General features: G+C 36.7%; 2 protein-coding genes across 2 annotated transcripts; both read left to right on the top strand.

Annotated features, from left to right (window-relative positions):
* The first annotated feature begins 195 nt into the window (after positions 1–195).
* On the top strand, positions 196–3,401 carry LOC113036630 (extracellular calcium-sensing receptor-like). Its single transcript, XM_026193045.1, has 7 exons — positions 196–221; positions 368–650; positions 838–1,051; positions 1,085–1,650; positions 1,731–1,958; positions 2,076–2,202; positions 2,482–3,401. The coding sequence occupies exons 1-7, from the start codon at positions 196–198 to the stop codon at positions 3,399–3,401; spliced, it is 2,364 nt and encodes a 787-aa protein (XP_026048830.1).
* Positions 3,402–10,654: 7,253 nt separating this feature from the next.
* On the top strand, positions 10,655–13,524 carry LOC113036285 (extracellular calcium-sensing receptor-like). Its single transcript, XM_026192516.1, has 5 exons — positions 10,655–10,909; positions 11,016–11,819; positions 11,959–12,189; positions 12,336–12,459; positions 12,611–13,524. The coding sequence occupies exons 1-5, from the start codon at positions 10,673–10,675 to the stop codon at positions 13,522–13,524; spliced, it is 2,310 nt and encodes a 769-aa protein (XP_026048301.1). The 5' UTR covers positions 10,655–10,672.
* The last annotated feature ends 3,424 nt before the right edge of the window (positions 13,525–16,948 follow it).

Genomic DNA, 16,948 nt, shown 5'->3' with positions numbered 1-16,948 from the left:
TGTTCAGGCAACAGCAGAGATATGGTATTATTGAGACTGCTACTCTTCATTCTATTACTGGAGAAAGGAAATTCTGCATGTCAGCTGCAAGGCTTGGCACAACCACCTGAACTAACCCAGGATGGGGATCTTATTATTGGAGGCATTTTTTCATTTCGCACAGGCCAGGATTCTGTAACTAACACATTCCAGACAATGCCAGAATTTCGAAAATGCAAAAAGTATGTATTATTTATCCTATATCCTACTTTATACGAGAAATGTGTTAAATTTACATTTCATTTGAAATAGTTTATGCTTGTGTGTATTTTGTTCTGCATTGGAACCTTTAACATAAAGTTTTTGTTACTTTTATTAATAATTACAGCTTTAATTTTAGAGAATTTCAATTTGCTCAAACAATGATCTTTGCCATAAATGAAATCAACAAAAATCCCCACATGCTGTCTAATATTAAACTTGGCTATAAGATTTATGATAACTGTGGAACCATGGACATACTGAGAGCAGCACTGACACTGCTGAGTGGGTTAAATAGACAACTCCGTGAGGACACCTGCACTGAGACGGTGCAAGCAATCTTGGGACATTCTGGATCAAGCCCAACTATTGCATTTGCACAGGTTGTTGGAAGGTTTCAGATACCTGTGGTAAGTCAAAGAAAACAAGTCATTGAAGTATAATTTCGCTTTTCATATTGCACTTTTGCACCTCTACAGTTCTCTTGCAAAATTGGAAGAGTAAAATTATAGCTACAGGTAATGCATAAGCCTAAAATGGCAATATTTAATGTTTGCTCTGCCAATGCTATTCAGATATTTGTATATTTCAATGCAGATCAGCCATTTTGCCACCTGTGCCTGTCTGAGCAACAGGAAAGAGTACCCTACCTTTTTCAGAACTATTCCCAGTGACTACTACCAGAGCAGAGCTCTTGCCAAGCTTGTCAAGCACTTTGGATGGTCCTGGGTTGGGGCGTTAGCTGTGGATAATGAATATGGCTTCAATGGCATAGCAGCATTTATCCAAGCTGCAAAAGAATATGGAGTGTGTATTGAGTATTCTGAAGCATTTTCATCATCAGATCCACCAAACAGACTACAGAGAATAATAGAAATCATTAAGCAGTCCACTTCCAAAGTTATTATGGCTTTTATGTCTCACAGAGAAATTAAATTGCTGGCTACTGAGCTGTACACGCATAGCATTACAGGACTCCAGTGGATTGGCAGTGATGCATGGATCACAGATCACTCTCTGACTGACAGTGAGGGACACAAAATCCTGGTGGGCTCATTAGGCTTCACCAGCCCTAAAGCTAAGATCTCAGGGCTAGAGGAGTATCTAAAGCAGCTCTACCCCTCACAGTTCCCCGATAGTCAGTTTGTTAGGGAATTCTGGGAAGAAGTGTTTAACTGCTCTCTCAATAGAACTGTGAACACTCAAAAACAGCCATGTAGTGGCCATGAGAGCTTGCAAAACATTGAATCACAGTTCACTGATGTGTCTGAGCTCAGATTTACTGATAATGTCTACAAGTCAGTTTACGCAGTGGCTCATGCTCTCGACATGCTGATCAAATGTGATAATGATCAACTGTCCTTTTCTAATGAGAGCTGCATTGACCCCAAACACATTAAACCATGGCAAGTGAGTGACTGTCAGTTCATTCTGACAATATGATAAGAGTTGAAATGCTTAATTTAATTTCTATGGAATTTCATTTTTAGGTCTTACAGTATCTTAACACTGTAAATTTTACAACAAAAAAAGGGGAAAGGGTGTATTTTAACAAAAATGGTGACACCCCAGCAAGATATGAACTTGTTAATTTACAGTTTACAATTCGAGGAACAATGGAGGGAAGAACCATTGGCATTTTTGATGCGTCTCTTCCAGAGAGAAATCAATTTGTCATGAACAACATCCCAGTTGTCTGGGGCAATGGGTTGACTGAGGTAACATAGAAACTGAAGTTTGAAATCTTCATATAAATATTAACTTTTATGTTTTTTAAATTCTTATTTAACTATAGAGATAGTACAAAATGAATATGATTGTTTTTATGCCTGTAGGAGGTGCCTGTGTCAGTGTGCAGTGAGATGTGTCTCCCTGGAACACATAAGGTCCTTCAGAAAGGAAAGCCAGTCTGCTGTTATGACTGCATACCCTGCCCAGAAGGAGAGATCAGTAATGTGACAGGTGAATAAATAGCAAAAGAAACAAAGAAAATTAAGCAGCTGGATACTGTATTGGTAAGACTACACACCTTTGGAGTGGGAATTGCAAGTTCAATTCCCACCCACTATCCAGTAAGGGTCCTGGCTAGACCATCCATGCTGGAATGGCGCGGCTATGTCTGTAGTCTGACCGTAGCTCGGACACAAGCATTTCACTACATGTTGTACTCTGTATGATTGTGTATGTGACAAATAAAGGTTGTTTGTTTGATAATTCCCTACTTTATTTTTAATTTTGCAGATTCAATACACTGTGCGAAATGCCCACCAGAGTACTGGTCAAACAAACAACGAGACGCCTGCATCCCCAAAGAAGTAGAATTCCTGGCATATGATGAAATTCTAGGGTTGGTGTTAGTGTTATTTTCATTGCTGGGAGTTTTTCTAACTATGGTTACGACATTAGTCTTCTACTGTCACAGAGAAACCCCAGTAGTAAGGGCAAACAACTCTGAGCTGAGCTTCTTGCTGCTCTTCTCCTTAACTCTGTGTTTCCTGTGCTCTCTGACCTTCATCGGACGGCCAACCAAATTGTCCTGCATGCTGCGACACACAGCATTTGGCATCACCTTTGTCCTCTGCATCTCTTGTGTTCTTGGTAAAACAATAGTAGTTTTAATGGCCTTCAGAGCTACACTTCCAGGGACAAATGTGATGAAATGGTTTGGCCCTCTACAGCAGAGACTCACTGTTCTGGTCTTTACTTTTATACAGGTTTTGATATGCATACTTTGGTTAACAATAAACCCACCTTTTCCTTTTAGGAATTTACTACTGTATAAGGACAGAATCATTTTAGAGTGTGATACAGGCACAGCTGTAGGGTTCTGCGCTGTTCTAGGATATATAGGATTTCTGGCTATATCATGTTTTGCAATTGCATTTTTGGCTCGAAAGCTGCCTGATAATTTTAATGAAGCAAAATTTATAACCTTTAGCATGCTGATATTCTGTGCAGTTTGGATCACATTTATCCCCGCCTATATCAGCTCACCGGGAAAGTTTATTGTGGCTGTAGAAATATTTGCTATTTTGGCTTCCAGCTTTGGACTACTTTTCTGCATTTTTATACCAAAATGTTATATAATCCTGTTTAGGCCAGAACAAAATACTAAGAAACACATAATGGGAAAGACATCAAATTATGATATACAATATTAAGAGTTTAAATTCCAGGGCTGGGTTGACACTACACAATCTTCCTATAATGATTGTTAATGTGAATAAATGTCATATGTTGTGACCAGTCTGGCAAGTGAAAGACAGTAGAGTTACATTTGTGATGATTAGTCCAACCATGATGTTGCGAAATACACATTTTGTATTAAACTTACACTTAATTCTATTTGTTTGTTTTTAATTTATTTCGATCATCTAAACAATATACAAAGTTCATTTAGCAAAGTAAAGAAGAGAAAAAAATGCTATACAAAATAAAGGTAATAGATTTCAATATTGCTTCACCGTTCTGATTCAGTTACATATCAAAAAGGAGCGAGAAAAAGTGCAAACTTATTTAATCCCATCTCCACATTTTATGTGACATAACAAAATATATTGAATAAAGTACCCCTAATTCCCTCAAATATAAATCATGTGCTTCACCTTCACACAACATTGAGTGGTGTACCTCTATCTGAACTTTTGCTGGCATCTGCCTTCTCTTTCCCCATTCCTTGTTTAGGCCCATGTTATACTGCTCATTTAGATTGAACAGTACCTAATTGAAACATTAAGTTTTTTGATGGGCTGGATATCGATTGTTATATGCCTTACTTCACAAATATGTGCATTCATTCATACTTGTTAAACCTTGAAAATAATTTAACTTAAAAATCTAACATAATGCTAATCTAATACTCTCTCTACTAGTAAAACTGATAATGGCTACCCATACTTAGTTCATAAAAAATGTTAATAGGAATTGTTTAAGATTTATGTTGCTATCAACTTTCGAGAACGTTTTTATTAGGAATTGTTTTCGTTAATGGGGTTCAGTAATGACCAAACTTCTATGCTGAAGTTCAAATGAACAATGATGCAATATAAAATAAAAGATTGCACATACAAAAAAAACAACAACAAACAAGAAAAACTGAGGAAGGCAAATAAGTGCACATCTGTTTCAGGCATGACTTTATTACCCAATAGATTTATTCCAATGGGACAGCTGCACCAGAGTCCAATAAAGGAGCCGCATGGGATTAAAAACAGAAACAGATTGCTTCATCCTTTAACACAACAACAAGAGCAACAGGTGGCATATTCCATCAAGCAGAAAATAATAAGGTCTAATTTAGTTAACATCTGTGTCACAACATGTAACTGTTACATGTTTATTAAATTAAGTCTTTGTTTTGATCTCTTGCTCTCTTGCCTCCTTTCTTTCCTCTGTTTGTTTATTTAAGGTATTATCTCAGTGCTACTGAACTGTGCTGTTCCTTGATCCATAAGTAATTTAATTAAATTTTATTTCAAACTCTTTTTCAAGTTTGAAAGTTTTTATTGCATTGTACAATATTAACATAGGTATAATGAAAAAGCTTTTGATTAATAAGAGAGTTCTGTCTTTGTGCTGGGAATAAGTTTGTGTCTTTAAGAGCTTAAATCAAAAGATTTTATAATATTATACCATACATTTTGAATTCACTGACAAATGTACTATAGTCAGTTTGTAGTACAGTACACACACACATACATACAATAGTAACAGCTGCATTTGACATCTTGCAGTGCCTTTACACCAAAAGAATACAAACTAAACAATCTATTTACTAAAAGAGTAAAATAAATGACAGCTTATGCTAATTCCAAAGTTACGAAACGTTATCCAACTGGTAAATATAATAATTGCTGCAAAATATGGGGCAGTGGAATTGTATTTGGCAATTTTCATGGGTATTTTTTTAAGGATAATCTAATACCAACAGGGCCTGTGTGAACAGAGGTTTCTTAGTTACTAAGTTAAAATAAATAAATAAAAATAACTTTTAAACTACAATGATAACCTGTTGCAATCCCATTCAATCAAATTATAAAAATACAAAAGTATTTTCTTGAGTTTCTTGAGTTGATTACATGGGATTGCACAGTAACAAATTTCAGTCCCTCTAAATTCTTTTACCACTTTTCGGTCACAACCCTAGAATGGGCAGTAGTTTCTATATTCCTTTGAAACAAACTCAGTCCCATGATAATTTTACCAAAGGGCCCTCGGAATCTCTTTATTTCTTTATATTTTTGCAGACATTTTTGATCTCCAAAGATGGAGATTTAGCAAGGCATGAACGCATACATTTAACTCACATACGTTCAAGGATCGTGCAGATCATGCATTTTTAAGCAGCAGGTGTCTCTTTAAATTAAAATGTCACTTTAAATTTCAGTCAAAATTTCATATATGCGCAGAACTTCCACATCCACCATAGTAACATGAAGCAAATATTTAAGCACAGTTTAAAGTACATATAACTCTTCCATATTGTCATGCACACTGTTCCTGTGTTACTTCTTGAGCAATCGTGGCTCAAGAGTTGGGAGTTCGCCTTGTAATCGGAAGGTTGCCGGTTCGAGCCCCGGCTTGGACAGTCTCGGTCGTTGTGTCCTTGGGCAAGACACTTCACCCGTTGCCTACTGGTGGTGGTCAGAGGGCCCGGTGGCGCCAGTGACCGGCAACCTTGCCTCTGCCAGGGTGGCTGTGTAGCTTGCCATCACCAGTGTGTGAATGGGTGAATGACTGAACGTGTAAAGCGCTTTGGGGTCCTTAGGGACTAGTAAAGCGCTATACAAATACAGGCCATTTACCATTTTACCATTTACTTTACAGCCATGGTTGCCCTCCATTCCAGGGACTGTTGAAGGTAATACATGATTGCTTTTATGACAACATTCTTTGTGCACAACAAACATTAAGAACATTCCAAATTAAATTTTGGCCTTTGCTATATCTATAATATGCTTTGTCTTTTTCCTTATTAGCATATTAATTTATCAGTAAATTTTGTCTCTTTCTAAAAATAGGTTGGCTTGGTGGGGATTTTCAACTGTCAGACTGATTACTAGCTAATTGTGAGAAAATACTAATAAATATAGAGACTTGCATTCTTGAAGGCAGAAACTACTTTTTTTTGTGCAGAGCTCCCGTCGATCTATTTAACATCATTAATAGGCCTGATCAAGTAGTGACCAAGACCTCTGCTGAGCTTCCTGCATGGTGCCATACACAAAAATTCGAATCACATTTATATTCTTTATTGAAAACAATAATTGATTTAATGGCCTTCAAGACAAAACTCTTAAGGAGTAATTGATACTCTTGCTAAAAATCAAACCTATTTTTTGTCATTATTAATTTATAGACAATATTTTATATAAGCTAATAATCATTAATGACTAATCTGTAAGCATATTTAATAATGATTTTAGCAACTGTGTTTCCTAGAACACATTCCTAATAAAAGAACTTCAACATATTCTACTCTATTAACAAACAAATTATATATATTAATAAAATTGTTATTATTATTTTGGTTATCATCATCATCATCATTATTATTATTATTATTATTATTATTGTTGTTGTTGTTGTTGTTGTCCAGTGGTGAAGGTCCTGGGTTTCAGTATACTGACTGGCTGATGTCTTTCTGTGTGGAGTTTGCATAGTTTTCCTGGGCTTGTGAGGTTTCTTTCTGGGTGTTCCAACTTCCTCAAATTGTCTAAAGACTCCTGTATTTGACATAGATGTGAGTGTGAATAGCTGTCTGTCTCTTTGTGTTAGCCCTGCCATAGACTGGCAAACAACTGAGGGTGTCCTCTGCCTTTCACCCTATTACAGCTGTGATAGATCCAAAATTCCTGTCACTCCAAACTGAGTGAGCAATGAAGAAAGTGGATGGATATAAGAGCTGATTTACAGGAACAGCTGTAAAAACTTACAGGCCCTTATTGTGTTGGTCTCAGTAAACAGTCGAAGACATTTTTTAGTAAACATTTTTAGGAAACCGGACACATGTGTTATAGCTGATATTCCTAATTTTAAAAAAAAAGATTACAACAGCAACAACAGTTATTCCATGTACCAATGAGAGTGGCCCATTGTTTTGGCTACACTTTTTTTTTGCTACAGAGAAGAAGCTATAAAACACGTCCCTCTAAGAAGCATGCATGCCAAAGGCAAGGCTCTGAGATGACAACAGTCACATTTGTTTTCCTAACACTGTTCATTTGGGTGTTGTCATGTGAGACATGGCGCAACCTGGACCTGCATGAGCATTATGAAGAAACAAAGGCCTTTGCAGCATTGTGTAAAAATGTTGCCATTCATGACAATGACAGCACAAAACTAATACAGACATGTTACAGGTGAGTAAATTACAACCTGACTGGTGATCTGTGTGTACATGGTTAGCCGGTGTGGTTTTCCCAGAAATTTGGGAGTCTAAATACCATAAATGATAATATGTTTTGATTTCAAATATGTTACAATTTCAAGTCATTAGTATATTACTGTAATTATAGGCAAAGTAACAGGCTCAGTGCTGTGTTATGATACTTTTTTTAGTTTTGCATTTCATATTTAAAAATGGTTTACCATAATTTTATCCTTCCATCTTATTTAAATGAAATTAAGTCATTTTTATGTGCCTACAAATAATGAATAAATGGAAATTCAAGCAATTTGACTGTAAATAAGTGTAATGAATTCATGAAGACTTCTAAAATGCTATTTAAAAATGTTTATAATTCTTTTCTCATTTTTTTAGGACTTCTGAAATTACTGTTGGCTCTAATAATATTTTCACACAAGAGAGGATCAAAACAGACTATACAGTTTTTGTGGATCTGCCTTTGAACTGCATGGTCTCCAATGGGTGTGTACACCTGCTTCAAGAATATAAGTACACTGTGAATGAAGATAAGGGAAGCAAGCATGTACATAAATGTAGAATTCTACAGTTCTTGGTATATTTGCTGTCCAAGACCAACTGTGTTCCCCACATGACACAGGTAACTGCCGGATTTATGATAGAAAAATAAAATGAATCCTACTGTATAAAAATGAGATGTGAATTTAGAGCACTGAAACATTTTTGCTCATGCCAATTCAATACAAATTGTAATCCTATGTATTATCTGTAATTAGCCTTCATCCAGATATATTCTAATCATTAAAGGATACATTTAAATTACAGAAATACCAGCCCATCTGTTCTTCTGAGATCTCTGGCACATTGAACCCACATTATTACTCTTGTCCTGGTGTACCACCAGAAAAAAAAATGGATTGTATATGCATCTGTAATGTGTACTTTAAGGGCAAACTCATTCTCGTTCCTGTATATAAAGACCCCAAATTCCACAGTGTGTTAATATTTTAATGTTGCTGACAACAAAATGAGCCAAGAATCCTTTGAAAAACTGAAGAGCTTATGTCAAGATTAGCTGCAATAAGATATGTGTGCAATTAATATGTCAAATTGTGTGTTTTGAGATTTTCGTTTTGTCCATCTCCATTTGTTTTGTCTATGATGACGATCCAATAACAGATTATTTTTTTTATTTCATCAGCAGATGTCATCCAAGGTCTATTCAACACACTACCCAAAAGAAGTGTTTCTAACACCAGCAGGTAATAAACAAATAAATACACAAGTTCTTTAATACCGTGCCTGAACAGTTGTATAAAAAAGCGTAACTTTCTTTTCATACAGATGGCGTCAGAGTTACTGTTTACATGGGCAAAATTGTGCAGCCAACAGATTCCAGTAAATGGGTGGGCAAAATTTTTCAGGCAGCTCTGTTGCTGTTTGCAATGCACATGACAAGAATAGAAATGTCATCAAACAGAGACAGCCTGCATCATAACTGCAACTTTTCTGCATCAGTCAACATCTACCAGCCATCTCAGTGGTATATAATACTTGCATGCTTGACCTGTGTAGTGGGGAGAACTTTTCATGTATTAATTATCTTCAAGGCAGCTCATCCTGTCATGAAATTGTTTTTTTCAACACGCTATCGATTAAATGCCCAACTTGTTGCTGTGTTGCTCATCTGGCTGACCTTTAGTATTTTTCTCCTCAATAATAACATGAAACACATGTCAAAAGACCTACTTATTGAGGGAACTGATGGATCAGCACTGAGATCCTGGGGTGTGTTAAGGCAGATAGAACTATTAGCTACTTTGTGCTGTGTGTTAGTTTCCCTTTCAAGTTTGCGACAATCCATCCTAACAAAAGTCAGTTTCTTGAGTGTCCTTTTTCATGTGCAACTGGTCACCTGCCACCAGAATTCTAGGATTCCAACAAAGTATCTCTTAATTGTCAAGATCAATAGGTTAATATGAAGGTCATTTTCAAGCATCCATCTCTCTCCACTACAGCTGTCATATGAAATGTGAAAACAAAATGAACATTTGTATTAATGCAGATCAAAGATGTATAATAAAAGCATCCATCTGTGTCCTCTTGTACGCCATTTTCCTGTTCTTTTTTTTTTGCCTGTTTGCTCCTTGTGGAAAGAAACATTACTCAGAAGAGTGCGTAGAGCACGTCCCATTAATATTGGTCCAAGAAGTATTGCTTTTATGTTTTTTTAAACACAATTCCATTTTTTTTCACATGAATACAAATATTGTTGTTTGTATATAAACAAAGCACCATCATCAGATAAGAAAAAAGCACAATTTGATGCCAGAAACAATAATAAACAGATAGAATATCTGGCCAGTTAAAAATGAAATACTGATTAGATTACATAATCAAATGTACTTCAGAATATCACACATAATATAGAGTTAATATTAAACCAATATACCATGAAGTATTGTTTAGATTCTCAAAGAACATTTTAATTGCTTGTCTTTTACAAGTCAAATAGCAGAAGTAGAGATAGAAGTAGTTTCAGTGATGCAAAATAACAAAATAATCTTTTGAGAATGGGGAAAGTGCTCACAATCGATGGAGACATTTCTCTGATGATTGAAGAAAAACTATAAAGGTCAGCTCCGAGCACACAACTACTTCAGTGAAGGGGAGGGCAGCTCATGATGAGTATGATCACTTTGATTTTATTCACTCTGCTGGCAAGGATAAAGTCTGACAACCATACATGCAGACTGATTGGACAGACAGGATTCATGGAGTTTTCTAAAGAAGGTGATTTAATTATAGGAGGACTTTTCTCTATGTCTAGTACAAGGACACTTATAGATAATAACTACCAAGCACTTCCATACACATACTGCACAAAGTAAGTGAATATGATTAAAATAAATAAATAACAGCTGTATGTTATGCTAGTAGAATACTTCATGTCTTTCTGATATAGTGCATTATGATAATGTGAAATATTTTTTTTATGTGTATAGCATCAACAGTTGACACTTTCTTTACAGATGGAATGACAGGGAACTGAAATTTGCCAGGACAATGATTTTTACTGTGGAGGAGATCAATAGAGATGCTATACTGCTTCCTGGAGTGAGTCTGAGTTATAGGGTGTATAATGGCTGCGGGAGTGAAAACCTAATACGGGCAGCTGTAGAGGCTATAAGTGGAGAGAATTCAAAAAGCTGCAGTGATCAGGTCCAGGCTCTAGTTGGCCATTCTTCATCAGGAGTAAGTGGAGACATAAACTTCATATTAAGTTCACTATCAGTTCCACAGGTGAGCAGAAATGACTGGGAGGGATAACTTTTGAATACTGTTTATTGAGTTTGTCTATCTTTAAAACATAAAAAGGATTGTTGTGTTTGCTTTTTTTTTTTTGAAGGTGAGTCACCTTTCAACCTGTGCTTGCTTAAGTGACAGAAGACTTTACCCCACCTTCTTCAGAACAGTGCCAAGTGACCGCTACCAAATCAGTGGTCTAGCACAGCTTATGAAATATTTTGACTGGCGCTGGGTGGGAGTTATTTATTCAATAGGCATGTACTCAGAGGATGGTACAGCTGACTTTGTTAAGGAAGCAAAGAAAGAAGGCATATGTATTGAATACAGTCTGCCCTACTCACAAACAAGCAAAAAACTTTTCAGTGTTATTCTAGACACACTACTGGAGTCCTCATCAAATGTGATCCTCTTGTTTATGTCCTTGTCTTATGCCAAATCATTCCTGTCAGAAATTGAAACTTATAAAATAACTGGAAAGCAGTGGATTGGCACAGAGTCATGGATAATGCAACCAGACCTGGCTTCTGCTGATAGAAAGCACATTTTACATGGGGCAATGGGCTTTGCGCTCCCTCAGGCATCCATACCAGGTCTTGGAGAATTCTTACTTGGTTTGAAGCCTTCTGATGAGCCACAGAGTGCATTAATTAAAGCTTTCTGGGAGGAATTCTTTGACTGCAGCTACTCTCCATCAAACACTTCTACTATGTGTACTGGTGCAGAGGACCTGCGAACAGTCTCAAATGATTACACAGATGTGGCATATTTCAGGGAAGAGAATAATGTATATAAAGCGGTGTATTCAGTAGCATATGCCCTACACACTCTACTGCAATGTCAGAATGGCTCAAATCCTACAACAGGGAAGCTTTGTGTGAACAAAAATGAGGTTCAACCTAAGTTGGTAAGTCCTAATATATCGAAATTATTTGATCTTTGTCTCTAATCATTAAATTTATTGTTGTTTTCTGTTTGTTTTCTGTTAAATTCTGACTATTTAATGATTTTATATATGACAAAATGTGCTAATTGTCTTTCTGTAGGTGCTCGAACACATTAAGTATGTGAACTTCACAACTAAGAATGGGGTCAGGGTTTTATTTGATGAATATGGGCAATCAGTTGCCCTCTATGACTTAGTAAACTGGCAGATGAAAGAGGACGGCTCTGCTGAAATTAGTATTATTGGTCAATATGATGCCTCTTTTCCAAAGGAGGAAAGATTCAGACTAAAAGAAGATGTCATCATAGTTTGGGGAGGAAACAGTAGTGAGGTAATTTCCCTCAACACTATGGACATTTCATAGATTTAAAAATAATATTTTCTTCACAGCAGTTTTAGAAACATTTTAATGTTATTAAGAAAACATATTTTGTGTTTCAGTATTGAGTTTTAACATGTTGAATTTTGCCGAATCAGGTTCCCAGGTCTGTCTGCAGAGAACCATGTCTGCCAGGGACTCGAAAGGCTATAAACAAGAATAAGCCTGTTTGCTGCTTTGACTGCTTTAAATGCCCCGAGGGAACAATTAGTAATCAGACAAGTGAGTAAGGATACCTATTTAAAATCAGTTCTAGTGTCCTGAATGAATATATATCAAAAACATTTAAATATTTGAACCACCGAATGTTTCAATTGATTATATATCTTGGATATACTATACTTATATTTTCTGTCATTTACATCTGTCACAGATTCTCCTGACTGTTTGCTCTGTCCACCTGAATTTTGGCCAAATGAAAACAGAGACAAGTGTCTTCCAAAACCTACTGAATACCTTTCCTACAAAGAGATCATGGGGGCACTTTTAACTGCATTTAGTTGTATTGGTGTGTTTTTAGCACTAATGATATCAGCAATATTTTTGACTCATAAAGAGACTCCTGTTGTAAGAGCAAACAACTCTGAGCTGAGCTTCCTGCTGTTATTCTCACTGAAACTGTGTTTCCTGTGTTCTCTGACGTTCATCGGGCGTCCCTCCGAGTGGTCCTGCATGCTACGACACACAGCATTTGGCATTACCTTCGTTCTCTGTATCTCTTGCGTTCTGGGGAAAACAATAGTGGTTTTAATGGCCTTCAGAGCTACACTTCCAAGCAGTAATGTCATGAAGTGGTTTGGGCCTGTACAACAGAGGCTCACTGTTCTGATATTTACTCTGATTCAGGTTATGATATGTATACTTTGGCTAACAATAAACCCCCCATTCCCAAACATGAACATTGACTACTATAAAGAAAAGATCATCTTAGAGTGTGCTCTGGGTTCAGCTGTTGGATTCTGGGCTGTCCTGGGTTATATTGGACTTCTTGCTATCTTGTGTTTTATACTTGCTTTTCTTGCTAGAAAACTGCCAGATAGCTTTAATGAGGCCAAACTGATCACTTTCAGTATGCTGATATTCTGTGCAGTATGGATCACATTTATCCCTGCATATGTCAGCTCTCCAGGGAAATTCACTGTAGCTGTGGAAATATTTGCCATTCTGGCATCAAGTTTTGGTTTGTTGGTGTGCATTTTTGTTCCAAAATGTTATATAATCATATTTAGGCCAGAACAAAATTCTAAAAAGCATTTGATGGGAAAAATACCACTAAGAACGATGTAATTTGTAATTTATTTGGTCCTGGTGTATGAATCATAGAAATAATTTCACTGTATCTGTGTAGTCTGTTTTAATTTTTTTAGCTGTGAGATGCTGAATAAACTGAAAACATAGATTAAAGGTTTTTTTCCTCTTTTCTGTTTATCCGGGAGGCTGTTGAGTAAAGGAATATAAAATTCGAACTTAACTACTACATATATTTGACACAAGCTTCATTTGTAATATGTTTCAAACCTTCTTTGATACATTTTCACACAGAGTGTGTGAATGTGTGTGTGAATGGGTGAATGACTGAATATAGTGTAAAGCGCTTTGGGGTCCTTAGGGAATAACTAAAGCACTATACAAATACAGGCCATTTACCATTTACCAGAGAAGCTTTTTCCAATGTTCTTTCTTTTTTTTCATTATGTTCTTTTTCAGTGAGAATGTAATAATTTAGATGGTTTAGCGGTTTGTTTTCTTTAGCTATTTGTTACCCTTTGTTTATTGGCACATTCTTCTGTATTTTAACTTTACAGCCTGCAAAGAAAATATCTAAATCATCTTTAAAAACAAATAAACTGCCTAAAAATTCTACTTGTTTTGTCAAATCTTACTTAAAAATGCCATTATTGCAGGGCAGAATTACCCCCTTGTGCAGTTCTGGGGCGTACTAGTGTTACTTGAAAAGTAATTAATTATATTATATATATTACTTTACGAAGTTATGAAGTATCATAATATATATATTATACATATTCCACTCTCGCCCCTGTGGGCAGTCTCTCCTTTAAGCTCAGGTCCTCTGCCAGAGGCCTGGGAGCTTGAGGGTCCTGCACAGTATCTTAGCTGTTCCTAGGACTGAACTCTTCTGGACAGAGATCTCGGATGTTGTTCGGTATCGCTATGTCTAGCACTACGGCCGTCTTCTTCTGCTTGTCTACCACTACAACATCCGGTTGGTTAGTCACCACCATCTTATCTGTCTGTATCTGGAAGTCCCACACGAACTTAGTTCGGTCATTCTCAACCACCCTTAGGATTGTCTCCCATTCTGACCTCGGGACTCTAGGCCATACTCAGCACAGACATCTTATACTATGTTACTAAAATTAGCTACATCTAAATCAGGTTGGGATTTTAACTGCTCCCTTCACATTTTCAGGCAAATAGAGCTAGCACTGCTTAGTGAGATTTTGAATTGCATTTCATATTGAAGGCGTGACATGCTTTTTGTATGTATTTAGTAGAATTGTTGTTGAGATTTGGCTATATAAATAATTTGGCTATATTTTCAAAGCAATAAAAATAGTTAAATTCCTAAAAACTTTACTTTGTTTTAGTAAAGACCAATGTTCCGTCTAATTTTTCATGTGTCGGAGCGAACACACAAACTCCCTAAGCGGTCCCTTGGACCACTGTGAGCAACATTAGACGAGAGCACTGTGGTCACGCCAGCATCGACTCCATCCATGGTTTATTAAGATAATCAAATTACAGCATTTACATTTATGTTAGACTACTTTTAATTAACTGCTTTATCCCACTTACAATGAAAATTAAAAAAGAAAATCTTGTTCATGACCTGTGTGTTAACACTATTGGAAGTAAAAACAACTTGAACTCCAATTTTGAAAACACAAATTTCTTTCTTTCTTTCTTTCTTTCTTTCTTTCTTTCTTTCTTTCTTTCTTTCTTTCTTTCTTTCTTTCTTTCTTTCTTAATAAAGCTCTGACTTGTATTGTGAGTATGAGTCTGTGGTCTGGGAGAGAGTCCTGTAACTCTCTGTCTGCAAAATACAGTATATAATGACCAGTGCTGGGCAATTAATTATATGGTTACTTCTTTAAAAGAGTAACTGAGTTATGCAAACAACAAAGTTTTTTGCAGCTGTTTACCTAAAAATGCAGCCAAGGCGTTTTTTTAAATAAACATTTCAAACTATTTACAGAACAATCAGCTGTTCTGCATTAAATTTGATGCCACATAAATTATTTGTGCCACTCCAAAAAATAATTTCTGTCCACTATGAGATAAAGGAGAACAACAGCCTGATACCTGCAGGCCTGACAACAGGAGATGTATCACTCCTGTAAAACCTGTAACATTCAGCAATGGCCTCATTGTTCTGACACACACAGCAAAACTATTGACTACACTACACACTAACTACACAAGATTTACGCTAAACGTCGAAAATCTCTCACATCTCAAAACACCGCCGTCACTCCTAAAACTTCCCCCCTTCCTAAACAACTAAATGCCATGTTGCCATATCATTTTTTGATTGGTCGACATGGTACTTTTTTCGACGAATAGGAATGGGTGGGGTTTTTAGTTTTGTCTTTGCTCACAGGCAGAGAGTGCTTTTGAGCGTTTTCCTTATAAAACGCCGTTTTTACCATTTCTTCCCGCAGTAAATATAAACAATGATAGTATTCAGGAAGAAAACCAAACATTGCATATATTTTTATCACAACTCTGGTTTTACGTGGCCTATCAACACAATTTAAAAACTGGTACAAAGTCCACACTTTTTCCGTCAATTGTTCCGTCTGTCCTGCTCACATCTCCAATGGTTGTACACGTTGTCATTAACGTGGCTTCACTCCACATCAGCCACGACAGTTTGCTAGCTAAAACACTGGTGTCGGCACGTAAGGGCGCTGTCATAGCCTGTCAACGACGTTGATTAGCTGCGTATATACGAATGTGAATCGCATTATTGGCTGGACTATGGGATTGGGGGGCATCGTTCTAATCCCATACGGGAGCAGCCAGTCACTCACTGACTAACACTGCAAAACAGAATTGTTAAAGTATTAATTTTAATTTCAATTCAGGTTAGATTTTTTTCTGTGCGCAACACAGATTTTCTGTGAGCAGAGACCATGCCAGCAGTGCGCAATTGCGCACTGCTGGCACAGCTTAGAGGGAACATTGGTGAAGACATAGTCTATCCTTTGTTAAGCACAACCTGCAAAATTGAAACAGTTATTACAGTTTTTCTCGATTGCTAAAACACATTTCTTGAAACTACGCCTCATATCCTCACAACAGTAAACACAAATCCATAACATCTCACTCAATTTCCCAAACATCCTATTTCCAGGTCAAAATGAAGCTCTACACCCAAAACTATTCACTCCTGCTGAAAAACCAACCTTTGCCCTCAGACATCAAACACAAGCCCTCAAAAACACATACACTACAACAGAGTTTTGCACACTGGTACAATTAATTCAAAACAATAGTTCCAAAACAAATAGGTTGCTTATGGTTCTCCCCTTCAAAACCCTTGTCACATGATAAACACAAAAGACGCAACCAATGTATGTACAGTGGCACATTGTCATTCATGTACTATACAGTACAACACACACCAGAAACATTATCCCACCTCAGCATCTTGTCTTTGGTCTGGGTCAGGCCAGAGAATCTCATC

This window comes from Astatotilapia calliptera, chromosome 14 (genome assembly GCF_900246225.1).
Source record: "Astatotilapia calliptera chromosome 14, fAstCal1.2, whole genome shotgun sequence".
In the NCBI taxonomy this organism is placed as follows: Eukaryota; Metazoa; Chordata; class Actinopteri; order Cichliformes; family Cichlidae; genus Astatotilapia; species Astatotilapia calliptera.
This window is presented reverse-complemented; position numbering and strand designations above follow the sequence as displayed.